At 42.2% G+C, this 16,522-nt stretch overlaps 1 protein-coding gene across 1 annotated transcript in view; it reads right to left on the bottom strand.

The window, feature by feature from the left end:
- The window catches only part of MYH15 (myosin, heavy chain 15), a gene marked incomplete at its 3' end in the record, with an annotated part of 30,531 nt that extends 20,136 nt beyond the window's left edge, over nt 1-10,395 (bottom strand). Inside the window, exons 1-10 of the mRNA XM_010013201.1 lie at nt 10,253-10,395; nt 9,046-9,149; nt 8,448-8,591; nt 6,737-6,893; nt 5,145-5,172; nt 4,178-4,271; nt 2,762-2,782; nt 2,087-2,179; nt 341-404; nt 150-248 (exon numbers count right to left, since the gene is read on the bottom strand). Coding sequence (XP_010011503.1) covers nt 150-248; nt 341-404; nt 2,087-2,179; nt 2,762-2,782; nt 4,178-4,271; nt 5,145-5,172; nt 6,737-6,893; nt 8,448-8,591; nt 9,046-9,149; nt 10,253-10,343 — 895 coding nt within the window. The remainder of the gene's footprint in view (nt 1-149; nt 249-340; nt 405-2,086; nt 2,180-2,761; nt 2,783-4,177; nt 4,272-5,144; nt 5,173-6,736; nt 6,894-8,447; nt 8,592-9,045; nt 9,150-10,252) is intronic.
- Nucleotides 10,396-16,522: the final 6,127 nt, after the last annotated feature.

The raw sequence follows: 16,522 nt of genomic DNA, 5'->3' as shown, positions 1-16,522 counted from the left end.
AGAGGCTATTTGACAGTGGAAGTTCTGTTTCATGAAGTGGATGCATAAGAGGCTTTCTGCAGATGGGTTTGCCCCCTGCCCTCTCCTCAGCCAGTGTCTATTCAGCTGAAGGCTGGTTCTTACAAGTTACAGATCCATTTAATGCTTACCCAGTAACTCTGGTTTCTTTCCTGACAGGATCTGGTAGAAGATGTGATAGTCTCTTTCACCAGGTTGCTGGAAAATCACTCGAGATTTCTCCAATAAATCTAGTTGCACAAACGAAAATTCAGTGAGTAAGGCCCTCCAAACTTTCAGATGAGCAATTGTATTTTTTAAAAGGAGAAAGTTTGCTGCTTACAGATCTCAATATCAGCAGATGACAGCTTTCCTGTGGTTCCAAAATGGATTCGGATAAATTTACCCTAATTCACACAGAAGAATATTCTAATTAGTGCATATAATATACACAGAGAGAAACAAAGGATGCTGCTTGAAGGCAATCATTTGGCCCAAAGAATCAGCTTATGCTAACTCCTTGGTTTTGCACAGGCAGATTTTCAAAGAGAAATATCAAACAATGATACTACACTTTTCCAAGCCTAAATCTGTACATACAGCTATGTAATCAGCTTGTGGGGAAAGGATAACAGTGTACTAATCTGCCATGCTAAGATATGGGAATGTACCTAGCTTCCAGTTTCATGATGCAGCTTTACTGTAACGCTGGACTCAGAGCAATAAGCCTGGGTGTAAGACACACAGGCTCCTTTTTTGACTCCTCATTTCCAGTCCTAACTTACATGCAATTACTTATGTCAGAAAGGTGCTGTGATTTTACACTGCTTTGCCCATTAAATTTGCATATTCATCCCCCCCAAACTCATAAAAAATGAGTAGTTTTCTTTTAACTTCCTATATTCAAACACATCAAATTTTAAAATAATTAATTTCCGTTCCAGCTGACAAACTCCATACATAACTGTTCAGCTTTCCACAGATGCATGAAAACTCTGACCTCTGCACTGAGGGACAAGCAGGGGTAGCTTACTCGGCTATAAAGGCAGACAGTATGAACCAAGGTAGGAGTACTGCTGCAGGTGCAGGTCTGCAGAGAGGCGAGATGTGGGAAGGATCAGAGACTGTGGTGTATTTCTAGTTAGTGACAAAGTAGAGCTATTATAGGGAGAGGGAATAACTTAGACTAATGGAAACCATGGTAGGAAAAAAATATTCTATGCAGCAGAGGCAATCCTGGGGAAGATCTGCCATTGCTGTTCAAAGGACTTCATAAAGTTGGCTTTGCTTGTCTCCTGATCATGTACAGTTTCAACACTTATTCTTGGTGGACTTTTATTTGTTTCTTTTAATCTTAATTATTTAAATAGTTTTTCCTGGTGAAATCCTAGTTTGCTATTTTTACATGTCCTGGGTTCAGCTACAGCAGTCATTTTTTCTCCTTCTTAGTAGCTGGTGCAGTGCTGTGTTTTTGACTTTCAGCCTGGGAACAACGCTGATAACACCGATGTTTTTAGTTGTTGCTCAGTAATGTTTACTCTGATCAAGGACTTTCTCAGTCTCATGCTCTGCCAGGGAGGAGGGGAAGCCAGGAGGGAGCAGAGACAGGACACCTGACCCAAACTGGCCAAAGGGGTATTCCATACCACAGCACGTCATGCCCAGTATAGAAACTGGAGGGAGTTACCCGGAAGGCCCAGATCGCTGCTCGGGTCGGGCTGGGTATCGGTCGGCGGGTGGTGAGCAGTTGTGTCCTCTCCCCTTGTTATTCCTCTTATCATTATTACTGGTAGCAGTAGTGGTTTGTATTATACCTTAGTTACTGGAGAGCTGTTATCTCAACCCGTGGGAGTTACATTCCTTTGATTCTCCTCCCCATCCCTCCGGGAGCAGGGGGAGGAAGAAGGGGGGCAGCGAGTGAGTGGCCGCATGTTTCTGAGTTACTGGCTGGGCTTAAGCCACAACATTACACTGTGTGGAAATCCAACCATTTTAGTATGCAAATGAAAAGCAATTATGAAGGGATTATTACAGAAACGTTATTCCCTGGCCATTGTTGTAGAGGACATACGATATGTTACAGACTTACAAAACGTGAGGAGTTGTCATTTCTCAGAGTTTTGGCGTTTCCAAAAGCTTCTAGGGCTGGGTTTGCTTGAATGATTTGATCCTCCAAGGTTCCCTAGAAGTCAGGGTTGAAATACTGTTGAGAAACCTACATGCCACAAACTCAGCTGTCAACTTTAAGTCAGCCATGCATTCACTTGAAGATGCAGTGGATTTAGCTCCACCGTAGGGGTACAGTGTGAATGGCATAATAGCAAGATTGTCAGTCAATTATTGTTTAAAAGCCCTCAAACATTTTGCTGCTCTCTACTGTTTTGCTTTGCAGATTTTGTATTTTATGCCATCTGTACATGAAAGAAATCACCATATTTTCCGGTGTGCTGTGAGGCATGTGAGGACATCCAATGGAATGTGTGTAGGAGAGGGACTATTAGAGACAGTGACGAGCACTAAAATGCATTAGATTTGAAAGCACTTGGAGCTTGTAATATTTGGGATTTTTGGAGATGATAAAAGCATTAACTGTCAGTCACACAAACTTCATTCGGCTGAAGCACACTATTTTTACTGCCTGGGCTCCGGGGATCCTTTGCGGGGGAAGTACGTAAAGTGGGACGCTGAGGTTCATGACATGAAATGACAGAGCCCAGTGTCATTTTCACATGGAAAAGATAAAATAGCAAAACTGATGACTTACCCCAGTTTTGGTAGCTGGTTGCTGTCAAAAGAGGAACACAATTGAGAGGAAAAGAATAAGAGAGAGAATGTGAGTACTAACATGAAGGATGTCACAAAAGATAAAGAGATGAGCATTATCAAGGTTAGATGTCTAGTGGGCACCAACACCAGCAGGACTTATTGAAGCTTTCCTTCAAAAAACACATGCAACTGACTTATTCAGCATACATCACAAAACAGCCAGTGCTGTTCCTACCCAGGTTCTTGGTTTAAACCCTGCTCCAAGCATCTATCTGGTTTTGCTCTGGAGATGTTCCACAATGAGAAGGCTAACTAACTGGACAGAAAAAAGAGACTGGTGCCAGTCGGCAAGAATAAAAGGGTGTAAATGCAAACAGACCAGATTTAGATGATTAGATTGTGCTGCACTTGAACTCTTGGGTTATTTGAGAAAAAAAAAATAATTAAAAAATGAGGGTGATGATAATGAAAATAAAATGTGAGCTGAGCAGATAAATTACATGGAATATCTTCCAGCTGCAATATCTGTTATTTGCACAATTGCTCCATGAGCACACAAGGTCCCAGACACCATTCAGAGCCCTAACCTCATTGCATGCAGGAAGCTGGCTCTGGACCAAACATTTGTTAAGAGAGCCTTGCAAGCCTCAAGTGAATGTATATTAGATTTTGGTGATGTGAGTTATGCACACAGAATCCAAGCCTCGCTGAAATTTTGGCCTTCTAAATACAGTTCATCGGAATCAGCTAATTCACCAAAAAAGAGCACTGAGCCATCAAGTGCAATGAAGCTCATAGTTAATAAGCTCATAGCAACACAAGATGAAAAGCAGCATGAATACAGTATTCACTGTAACCTTAGAGAGTACTTATAAGTAGAACAGCACTTACACAAAGAGAAATACAGAAAAGCTGATTGAAAAAAAACACTTTTGTCAAAACATTCCCTTTTGTGGACAAAAAAAGCTTTCAACAAAACAGACATTTTGATGAGAAATGATAATCCTAGTCCTTTTGAAGACTATTTTCCATGTGAAAACATATCAATTTTTTAATCTTCACAGTCTCCCCATCTTTTGACCAGATTTAACATGATCAGAAACATATTCAACACATGCAAACCCTAATACTCCTTGAAAAAAACAGTAGCAACAAGCAGCTGTTCAGAACCAGGGGTGGTTTTACTGCTGCATCTGGAGTTCAGGTGAGCATTGCCTTTCTACTTTCAGAATAGCATGCTCTCAGTAATGCCATTTGGAAGCATCAATATCTTTTCCCAACAGTTTCTCTTCTTAGTCATGCCTGCTGAGGTCTAGTGCATGGTCCAGTGTTCAAGAAGCAGAATTGTGATGTTAGTTGTAGGTAACAGAAAACCCTGTGGAGTCTGAAATGAAACAGCCAGCAGCAGACTTACGTTCTTTTTACCAGGTTCACCCAGGGCTGCCACTGTGGCAAAGTACTGGATGACACGTTTTGTGTTGACGGTCTTGCCAGCACCGGATTCTCCGCTAAAGGAAGGAGGAAGATAACATAGGCACTGCTCAAACAGCTGCAACTGATCCTTTCACCCTCCTGTCCTGCCAGCTCCTCCCCACACACAGGCAGTTCTCAGAACCACTGACTGATTTCTGCAGCCTGTTGTTTGTCCATTGCAGTGGAAATGGACATTTCCACTGAAATCCCGTTAAACCGACTGAATGAAGAGGTGAATGCCTATGATAGCAGTATCTAATTCTTAATGTGACAGTGTCAGAAATCTAGTAGACTAAGCTTCCTTTAAGGGCATGCAGTTTTGTTACAAACATCCAGACTGAGGATGTGTAAGGTATACATATATACAGCTGATGAGCTAGATAATGTACAGAAAAGCTGCAGTGATTTGCTGGCATTGTCCACAAGCACACGTGAATTGTGCAGAACTCTCCATCTTTCATGCTTGCCAGTAAATGGCATGGCTCTTCTTTCCTGCCTTGGTCTTCTCCTTCCTTTAGATGTGTGTAATCAACATTCTTAAATATAATTTAAAGCAAGAGCAAGCATGTTCAGTAGGAGTCTTCCGTGTCCAAAGAGGGCAGCCAGAGCAAGACTAACCCTGGAAGAAATTTCTTTAACTGCCTGCTGAGTTGTTTTCATGCCTACTTGGAATGAACACTACACAGGGGATCAGAAATGGGCCAATTCCATAAAACCCTTAGCTACTCCTTTCCCATGGGGTTCAAGACAGCCACCAGATTGCCAAATTGCCAGTTACTTGGCTTGGATCAAGTTCCAGGCAGTTTAGCTGAGCTTTCAAGGGGCAACTTGTATTTTGGTAGGATTTTTTTTCTTCTGAGTTTTTCACAGCAACAGAGGCTCAGATCAGTCACAAAAGAAGCACTTACGTGATCAGCATAGACTGATTCTCCCGATCTGTGGAGGGGAAAAAAAATAAATATACCAACTTAGTAGGCTTAGTAGGCTGTACAAATTGCTTATTACAATTGCAAATGAGTATCAACTATTCCAAAATCAGTCTTGCAAGGACAGGAGAGAATCACACAAAGCAAAGATGGAAAGATAAAACCCAGTATCACCTAGTCTGACTTCCAGCAGTACAAGTTCTAGCCCTGCCCTGAATCCTCCTCTCATGTTTTGTTCAAGTCAGTATTAAAGACCTGTCAGTCATGCATGTTCCTCCTGTGTCTGGGAAACTATAATAAAGAAAGTAATTTCCTGTCATCAAAATGTTTCTTTTCTTACTCCTGAGTATGTCTTCTGCTCCAGCAATACTAAAATACCTGAATACTAAATATACTAAAATAATAAACCCCAAGTAATTCTGCTGTTTGTTCACAGGCCGTTCCTTACTATACATACGTACACTTCTTCAGTTGGCCATGTGCTTTGTAGTTTTATGGTGTCCCCGGTGTTACTGGCCTGGCCAGAAATAAGCATTTATTAGAGCACTTTGCAACCTTAATATATTATTAACCAAGTTCAGCAAATGCTAAATCATAGCTGCTTTCCAAGCTGTTGAGCCTAAATTTGTCTTTTTTTAATTCCAGTTATCATGACAGACTACGTATAGGGCATATTTCACCCTTACCTCGTAAAAGAGCATCTTTTTGCAACCACACACACATCCCCTCTGCCCAGCGCTTTCTGTCCTCTCACAGCTGTGGCACTTCACGTTTTATTAATACCAGCTTATAACAGGATGTTCCTATCACATTCCCTATGGGATTTACGCTGCCGCCTCGCAGGACCTGGTGTGAGCACATCACTGCTGCCCTCTGCTGATAAACTCCTTTTTTTTTTTTTCAGTAACTTGAGGGTCAGCGAGAGAAAATTTCAAAGGAAAATCTGGAGCTCGCTTCCACAGTGTGGGTGCCCAGACCCACAGCAGTCAGTGCAGCACTGACCACGGCAGGTTCATGCAAGCAATGTGGGTTCCAGGTTAGATGGGGCTTTGAGCAACCTGGTCGAGTGTGAGGTGTCCTTGCCCGTGGCATGGGGATTGGGACTAGATGATCTTTAAGGTCGCTTCCAACCCAAACCCTTCTATGATTCTGTGTGTGCACAGCACCCTAGATAGCTGGCCTTCACTAACCTTGGCATGCATACATCTTAAAAGTGTTAGAATACTGATCATAAACTGACAGTAAGTTTGCTTTTGAGGTTGGGAAATACCTACAGGCCTTTGGGGCATAGCCCCACATCTGTTACAAACAGATGGATTTACCTAGTTCAGACAACTAAATTGGTGCACTTTGCATATAATCCATATGCAGAGTTTACTGTTACCAGAACTACACAGGGACAGTCAGGGGAGCTTAAAGTTACATATATAAATATATATAGGTGTATTCTACACATACATATGTATGCGCACATTTGTTGGACACTGCAAAAGCTCTCACAAACTTCCATCCAGTACCAGACCTGTCAACTAAATGAAGCAAAGCCAAATTTGAAATCAAAAAGTGCCACTTACTACGCAGCATGTCATGGTACGCGTTATCAGCAATGGAGAAGATGTGGGGAGGAGCCTCTGTGCGCCTCTTGCCTTTGTATGCAGCAACCACCTCCGACTTGTAGACAGGCAACCACTTGTAGGGATTTATAGTCACACAGAATAAACCGGAATAGGTCTAGAGAGGAACACATAACAAAAGTGACAAATACTGCTCCAGGAATAAGAAACAAACTCTCAGCTAACCAAGGAGGACCTGGAGTTGCAAGCTTCTGATGTGAGTTTGAATTCTGGCTTGAATTTCAGCCTTTGATCTGAATTTCTAAAGCTACTGGTCTGCTAAGTGACTTCTTATTAGCAATTGAAATCAAAACTACAGATATTAAACAGTTTTCCAAAGGGGGAAAAGTATTTTCAAGATGACAAGCAGAAACAGAAACAGCCCCTTCATCAAAGCAAAGGACCAGCAAATGGGCTTATGTGTGAGTTTCTGCCTTGCTAGCCCTCAAGAGTTGTTTCCTCTTGAAAACAGTCATTACAAAGAAAAGTTACAGCTTTCCTGTTCAAGCTCCATTCTTAAGAGGAGAATCTCCCATTATTGATTTGATGTGAACACTTTGGGGCAATATCTGGTAGGAATTCAAAAGAAAACAACTTCATAGTGTTATTCCCCAAAGATATGGAGCTTTTTCCAGCATTTGGAGAAAAACAGTTGGTAAAAGTCTCTCTTTGGGCTATCTATATCGGTTAGCTGGGGCCTGGTCATTCTGAGAAAGAATGAGTTTTCAGTTGTAACCCCAGCTACTGCATGGGTATAAAAGCACTATGTGCACATAGATGGATGAGCTCAATTAAGTTTCAGGTGAAATGCAGGTATCTTCCTCTAAAAATAGCGTTAGGATCTGCTTCCAGAATTTTCTACAAGGAAAAGAAAAACCCCAACCAGTAAATGGAGTAAGGCAAGATGCCAAATTTAATTTTCTATCTGCACTGATCTGCAAGCAAAGCCATGCTTTAGGCCATAGTTGTCCATACACAGGCTATTAGAGGAATGCAGAAAATGTTTATCAATCAGAATTTAAATGGGAAAAAGTTGGATTTACTCCTTTGATGAACACCAAAAGTCAGAACAAGGGTTGGCTAGAAAATCTATAGATTCCTCTAACCGATTTCAGACACAACTAAATGGAGCAAACTGAGAGAAAAAGTTTGGCCTTATAAAATTAAATGCTATTGAAGCTTGTTCTGGTGCTGACAGAAATTATGTTAATGATGACATGGGGAAGATACAGAGCAAGGGAAAAGGCCAGAGCAAAACAAGACAGATGTCAGCACTGAAAATGAGGGAATAAAATTACTGAACTAAAGATAGAAAGGCTCATACTTAAAAGAAGTTATGTGTGTGCTCTAAGCTTGAGGCATTGTTTCTCAACAAAGAATCTCCATGGCTGGTATTGACATGGATTAATATCAGGAGAGTAAAAATAAACTAGGTCTCTCCAATGCCTTGACTGCTGAAAGTATGTCCTCTCCTAGGCAAGCAAGCAAAAACAAAGAACTAGACACAATCTTATTCATTCAGTTTTGTCTGTATTCAGACACAAGCCAGCTCAAAGCAACTTCTTTCATGAAAAGATGAGCAAGACCTCAGTTTTGAGACTTATCAAAGCTGTAAACTGAATGCGAAGAACACATGTTCAAAAGCGAAGTCTGCCCTTGACATGAACCTTACATAGATCATCCAGTTGCTGTAGCGCTTTCTCAGATTGTACAAAACAGACGCCTCGTTCAAATGGGTCAGCATAGCCATGTCCTCAATCATGTCAAATTTGGGAGGGTTCATTGACTGCACATCATCTTCTTTTATAGTCATGGTCTGCAAAAACAGAGAAGTACAGCCACACTGGGGAACTCTGGGGTTTTCTGTTGCTTCACATGCCTTATAGGAGAACGTTTTGGTTTTCCCCCACAGAGGAAAGTCCTTCACCTCAAACCCAGCCTATATACATAATACTATTTGGGAAAGGCCAAGATGATAAAAGCAAGGAGGATGGTGGTGTGGCTACAAAAGGACACATGGGATTTAGCTACAGCCTGGGCTTTCACCTCTGGGGCCAAGCCAGAACTAGCTGGTTGCAATACCTCTGCTCACAGACCTCCTGCTGCTGTGCAGTGGCCGATGACCCCCCACCACATCGCTGGTTTTCCCTTGGTGGTTTTTCAAGTGTCATTCTGGCAACAGACAACTGAGCTTCAACCAGGACAGGTAATTTCTGGGGCTTGCTGCTCCAGCCTGGTTAGACACAGATCAAACAAAACTAGTTCAGTACCCTTCCATCTGTTGTCTGCACAGTCACTTTTCCACCACTGGTTTCTGTAATTTCAGCTTCAACATAAGCTTTCTTGTCATCAGGAACCCAACATTTCTTCTTCCCTGTGAAAGCAAGGAGACAGAGGGTTCACAACCTTGCATCAAACAGTAACACCACGTCTAGATAAGCAAGACTGCTGGGTTACTTCTTCTGCACATGCAACACAAAACCTCTGGGACTGCAGCAGATCCGCAGTGCTGGGGAGGGGGGCTGCCTGCCCAAGCAGAAGGTGTAGGGCTCCCAAATGTTCTCTGCCCTTTGAAACTACCACTTGGCTTCCTCTAGATCCTTCCAGCACAAGGTGTCAAAATATTTCACAAGTGCTGGCTAAGCCTCAGCCTCCACGGGAAATCCATAATCATCATCACCAGTGTGCAGATGGAGGAACTGAGATCCAAACCCAAATTAAGGCGTTTGCTAAAAAGTCACACAGAAAATTGTGATCTGAGCGAGGAATTCAGCCCACATTATTTGCCTGCCAGCTATCAGATTTAACCTCATTCCTGCACATTCTGCAGAGGTTTGTCTTGAAAAACAGAAATCTTAATAACTCACATTGAGTTATGTATGTGGCTTTTTAGAGTTTGAAGTAGCTGCACTAGACTTTAGGTCTTTAGTTACAGCAACTATTCTGAATAGCAAAATGCTGTGGTTATTGCTGTATTTATACTTACTACAACATCTTAGGGAAAATATAACTCTATTTCATAAAGATTTTATTACGGGAAACTAAAAGCTAACATCAGATTGTCATACAGCCTGCAAATCAAACAGATGTACAATATAACGAGACATCAAGTCAGGCCACAGAATCTCTTTCATTACAGGAACATCAATGTGTGGTGGTTTTGTTTCAAATGGATAAAGAAGTAATCTCCACTTTAGCAGATCAGCACAAATACATTCTGCTTCTAAATCTAGTTAATTAATTACCATAAAATGATATATTATTTCTATTTATTACTACCTGGGGCTTTTTAATCACTTTGCAGAATAAAGAAACCAGAACTTGGTTGAACCAGTTACCTCAAAGAGCAGTGGCAGCACAGCAAAGACAACAGAGGCTTTGCATCCTGTTTTGCTCTGCAGTCCCAGAACTACACTTGGATAAACCCCTCATCCCCCTTAAGCAGCCACTGGCAGCAAAAAAGGTATCACAACTCACCATCGAAGGCTACGGTCTGAGCCATCATCAGCTCCTTCTCGCTCTTTCGGAGGTAGGGAGCAGCCTCCCCGAATTCCGACATGTCCATCATCTTGGCAAGGGTTCAGTGTGGCACAGTTCAAAGAGGAAAAAGAAAAAGAGCTGGTCTGCCAAAGAAAGGGAGGGGGGCAAATGAATCTATTTCATGGCAATCCGAGGCAATACAAAACAGCGCAATTTGGCAGGTGGTAGATCAAAGCGATGATCAATTTGAAACGCAAACACCTAACACAGATTTGTGGCTACACTGCACCCTTAGTTAAATCCTTCTCTGGCTCAGCTTACTTAAAGCCAGCCAGGTCCTGTGTAGTTCAAAACATCAACATGGGTCACAGTTATCTCCATCGGAGAATTTAATCTCTTCCTTGTGGCACAAATGGTGCTTAAGAGGAGGAGGGACCATTTGAAGCTGCGATTTTAAAAAACACTTAGCAGGGGCCTGTTCTGGCCCTATTCAAGTGTGCCTGGAGCAGGCATATGCTGTCCAGCGCATCCCTCTGGGGCCATGCCACTCAGCCACTTCAAGCATTGTCTCATGCAAGCATTTTCTGGGAATCATGGAGCAAGGCTTCACTGCTGCAAACTGAGAACTGCTGCAAGGGTGTGTGTTACACACTTCATGTGGCTCCAGGGATGTATGCCCACGCTCCTGCTGGAGAAAGCCAGCGCTGGAGCTGGAAACAGCTCTGCTACCTGCAGCACACTCCTCCACTTGCATGAATTAGCACGTTAGAAAAACCAGGACTAACACAGCTTGGGGAGGTCCTGTGCTAGTGCAGCTTCCCAAGTTGCTGGTACTTCCAAATTGCCCAGCTTGGGTATCCAGCTGCAGCAAGACATGGCAGAGAGCAAGTGTGTCTGCAGTATTGATGCAAGGGCTTCATGTATTTTTCAGACTGATTTGAGTTTATTATTCCAGCTTAATACCTACACTCATTTTCCCAAATAACAAGGCCACAGTGTTCAGGAGCCTTTTATCATGAAAGAGAAGACAGGGGACATGTGTGTAAGTGAGACCAATTTGCTGGATTTTTACTGCCAAGCAATTAATTTGCTTATGTACTCTCTAAAGCGATCATATAGATATGTTTTTATTTATGTATTTTTCTATATGCATGCACGTACAAATATTTGCACACACAGAGATACGTAAAATACTCAGGGTGTTGTCCAGAGAAAGTATAAAAGAAGTTCCACCACTAAAATGTACTCACAATTTCAGAATTTCAGGTTTGTTTTCTTTAAAACCAAGACACCATTTGATTACTATTTGAAGCTTTACAAGTGACCCTCAGATATTACCTCTTCCCTCATTTCATTCACTGTGCAATATCAAGAGCAGCTGGATGAATTTTCAAGAGCCCTATCGAGACAGACACTGTAGTCTTTCAAAATCTAATTCAATTTCTTTCTAACAAAATCCTGATAGGGATAAAAACTCTTCATCAACCAAGGCAGTTTTGTTGAGGTTTTTTTTTCCAGCACATTCCTCGTGGGGAACACAAAGACCTGAGACAGCAGAGCTGCCAAACCTTTTACATTCAGCCTTCTCCTGCTGCAGCAGTACAAGCTCGAGACCTGTCTTGTTGCTGTACAGCAAAAGCTTTCTTCCCCCATCCCAGACTTAACTTTTTTCCTTTTTTAAAGATTAAGGACCTACATAAGCACAACTGTTGCCAATTATTTTAACATCATCTGAAGTGACCAAAATTCCCCACTGAAGGCACAGCTCAGAATTAGCGTGGCAAAGTCTGTCTCCCATGGGGAGTGTGTCTTGGCTTTAGTGGAGCAATGAAATTACATCAGTTCATACATTTCAACAGAACACCGTTAGAGCATGTAAGTGCCATTTCACATTAAACATGCAAGTGCCGGAGGAGCCACTCCAGAGTTAATCTCTAGGACTCAGGACAGATTCTCACAAGTCCTAATACACACTAAAGTACTCTAAACTACTCTGTTGAACCTAGCTCCATTTGCAGACCTCTTAGGGACAGTTACTCAGCTATCACCTTCTTATCTCTTCTCCTCCCCCCCATATATTCAAGGTGAACCCTGGCTGCAAGTGATGGTGTAAAGAAGCACTATGGCAGCTGGGAGAGAAACCCTTTATCTTCGGCAGTCTTATGTGCTTGGAGTTACAACAGAGGCCAGAGCCCAGGCAGCGCATACCTTGTGGGTGCAGAGAACTCAGTGAGTCAAATCCATTGCCAGATAAGAGAAATTGGAAATGTTTAGTTTATGGTCATAGTATTATTTTTAAAAGGCAATATAGTAGGGAAAAACAAGACAGAGCTAAAGACATTTACTTTCCTTTCAGTCTGTTCTAGCTAACAAGAAGAGTCAGCCCTTGTATATAAACATTGGAAAATACTTGAAAACACAAACTCCTTGTAGAAAGCCACTTCTGTGACACAAAGTTAAGTAGCATGCCCAGGACCACCAACAGTTTGGTGGTGAATTCAGACTTGGAAAGGAAGCACCTTGTTTTTCTTTACTCGGGCTGTTTGAAGAGCTTCTGTAGTGCTAAGGGCTCATATCTGCAATAGCAGCAACAGCAGGCATAGCCTGACTTTGAAAGAGAGCCCAGTAATTCTCCAAGGGTTGTAACTCAGGTTGGATTAAAGAACTTGGACCCACGAACTGCTTAAAATTTCAAACTGCATAAGCCATCACTCTTGCAGATGATAGAGAAGGCAGTAAACATGATTTGCAGGTACTGGCTAATCAGTGCACCCAGATGCATAATTGCAGGGGACCTGACACTTACCTAAGTGGTTATTCTAGCTGGCTAAATGAACGCACTAGTGTTAGAGAGGAAACATGTATTTGCTATCCTAGCATTTAAGCAGCATCCTAGGATGACTAGCATGAACTATATGTTTAGTGATATTACTACTAAAGCCTTAAGCCACATGAAAGCTTTAGTCACATCAAACCCACAGTACAGTGTTAGAGCACAGCTGGCTACCCGCATTTAGAAGTGAGAAAGGTTGGTACTCACCCTGGAGAGCACACAGAAAGCGTCACGCCTCTGCCTGGTCCAGACTTTATATGCCCCTATCTCAAGGTCACTGGTGATAACTGTTTAAAGGCATCTGCAGTTTTCCTCCATGCCTATATTTGTCTGCCGGATCCTGGGTGAGGAGACAATGCCTGAGGAGGGGACACATGTGGCTGCGCCCTGGTGAGGGGAGGGGGGCAGGAATGTCAGTGGGGAGCAGCACACTCCTTGCCACTCCATTCTTGCTCCATGACTTCATGGAAGAAGCTTTTCCTGCTTCTGTGTTTTCACAGGGGCAAGTGTTGCTTTTCCAAGTGCCTTAGAACTTAATTACCATGGGCTTGGGGGGTTGAATGGAAACTCATACTCTCAGATGTAAGTCTCCTAGAATACGAAAATCAAAGCTTCTTGCACAAGGGACAAGTGGTTATAAAGGGAATTTAGTTATATAAGCCAAACTGACCTCAAGCAACAAAGCTAGGATGTGGGTTCTCACATCTCAGTCAAGAGCTTTAAATCCCCTTCTTGGGCCCCAGAGGTTTAAAAGCCAAGCCTATAGGCTTAGGCTTGGGATACACAGGTATTCTGTGTATCCCATGAACTGGTATTCCCAAGTTCATGAACAAGGCAGGATGGTGAATAAATTTCATATATTGATTCTGCCTGGAAAGTGAATCACAGATAATGAACAAAGTAGGCATCAATTTTAGTGAGTGCTTTGCTTCAGGAAACTCATTTATGAGACTGAGTTTAGGCAATGTCTGGCCTTCTTATTGTAAACTCGTTTTTCCTGTAAAACCAGCTCCATAAGTTACTCAGGTCTCATTTCATTTCAACCCATAAATAGCAAAACAACTGACACATGCAGATTGTTTTGCTTTTACCACCATGGGTAGATATATAGGTTCCCTTCAGTTCTAGCATAAACTGAATATAAAAGCAGAAGAGAAAATGAATATTGTGGATAATGCTTGTTGGCCACAAAGGAGAACAATTTATCAGGGCTTTAGAAAACTCAATTCCAAGGAAGAAAAAGGAGGGCAAGGAGAGAGCTTACCCACAGCTTCACCGAAAACTTAGATACCCACAGGAGCAAGTGGTTTGGTTTGTGACCAGGCAAGAAGAAAAATGCATACCGAGTCTGCTATTTTTAAAGTTGTTTTCCTGATGACTGGACAGTGACAGGTTGCACAGACAAAGCAGGTTTGTAAGAAGCAGAGCAATTTATGGGAGTGATAGGCTCAAAGACAGACTGATGTGGCAGGTCTGAGGACCTAGGTGCTTTAGCAACCTGCTATTTTTAGCATTTGGGGAATGCAACCAAGAGACAAGGAATCACTACTGCTTTACTAGAGATGTGCAGATCTCAAGACAGACTTAAGTTGAGGAGGAAGACCTCTGCTAAAGCTGGGGGTGAAGCTTTCAGTCCTAAGCTGGATATATCTGTGAAAGGAACATGCACTTGAGCTGAAGATGAGTGGTGTTTGTCACACTCCAGCACTTAAATGGCTGTTGCGCTCTTCTCCCTTGTTTCCTTAAACCAGAATCACTTCCCACCCCTCACAGCCTGTTCCTTTAGAGGTGCTCGGTGCCCCACAACACAGATAGATGTTGGTGTCAGATCTAACTCATCACCTTTTTGCTTTGTATCTGGTAAAATAGAAAATAGAGCTAGTGACCTCACTCCTTAGGTGAATGGTGAGTGATGGTGAATTGCTCAAACAGACACTCCTGATTTGAGAATGGTAAATCACCAAGATTTATGGATGCTGTTAATCTGGTGCAAAGACTGAGAATATGATTATTTCATGCCATGAGAGTATAGCACACTGATACCCGCCCTCTGGCTCCTCTCTCACACTGCCAGTAGCTTCACTTCTGAACACAATATTCCCATTATCATCTACTTTGCTTAGAAGAAGGCATCTTTTTTACAAATATGCTGCTACCGCATTTTTTCTGTTCTGCAAATATTCAGCTTTCATCAGTCCTGTACGAACTCCACAATCTCACTCCCACGCCTCCCTTTTCTTTTTTGGGGCTGCAAACAACTGTTTCGTAGCTGATGCCAATGCAGTTTCAATGCTTGTGTCACTTAGAAAGGGACACAGCCAGCACTGGTTCAAACATGATCAATCTATTTCTCCTTGCTAGCCTGATGTGAATTGATACTGCACATGTTATTTCTGCCTTTCTGCAGTTTATTTGCTTTCTTTTAATATGAACCAGAATTTGCAGCACATTTCCCCTAGATTAAATTTGTAACACTGACAACTAAAGACATTTGTCTCTTGCAGGGGCTACTTTTAGAAAGGTTAATGCTGGTCACTGTTTCTAGGGAAACAAGGGACTTCGATAAGAAGCCCTTGTGACTAACCTATTTTTAATAACATTACATATTGGAAAAGAATGCAATAACGTTTATCAGCTCTAGACACAGAGAAGTGTCAATATTGTGGTCTTATATAGAAAATCTGGCACCTGAGATCTATAAAAGCCCAGTTATGAACCCTCTTTATTTTCTTAGAGAAAAAGATTGACCAGCCAGCTGTGTTTTGACAAAATCTGGCCTTTAGACTACTCTGAATAAAATGTGTGCTGCAATAACCTGGCACTCATGAAAAGCAAGATCAACAGGATAAAAGGATGCTAGTTCAAGATATAGGTGCTTGGAGAAAGCACCTTCTGAGTCAGGATCCTTTGGACTGTCATAAGCAAGCAGACGGTCTATCCCTTCATGAGATGCATCTGAAGAGATTGAGAGCCTGTTATTTACCTCGGAGTGGTGGCTGTTTGTTTTTAATCACTGGTCCCTGCTGCTGTTGCAGTCTCCATTTAAAGGAGAAATGGGAAAGAGCCAAAATGATCTAGTCAGAAGCTTTTTGAAAGAGAAAGGCTATCCATCTGGGAATAGTTTCAGCAGAAGAAAAATGTAAACATCGTACCCAGCAGCAAACCTGGGGCCATTCTGTAAGAGGGGATGTATTTTCTCTTGTGAAGAATTATGGTTTAATTCTTCAAGCCTTTGAGGCCCCAAAGAGAAATTGGAGGGGGAGAGAAGCTCAGCTTTAAAAATAGTTGCACTCTGCTACATCTCTAAAGGATGGTAAAATTGGCACTGAACAGTACATTTAAAGTGTGTTTACGAGAGCTAGATCCACGTTATTAAAAGTGGGGATTTTTAGATTTCTGCAAGCTGTTGTGCTCCCCCTGCTGCAGTGCACAGG

Source organism: Nestor notabilis, unplaced genomic scaffold, assembly GCF_000696875.1.
Source record: "Nestor notabilis isolate BGI_N333 unplaced genomic scaffold, ASM69687v1 scaffold974, whole genome shotgun sequence".
NCBI lineage: Eukaryota > Metazoa > Chordata > Aves > Psittaciformes > Psittacidae > Nestor > Nestor notabilis.
This window is presented reverse-complemented; position numbering and strand designations above follow the sequence as displayed.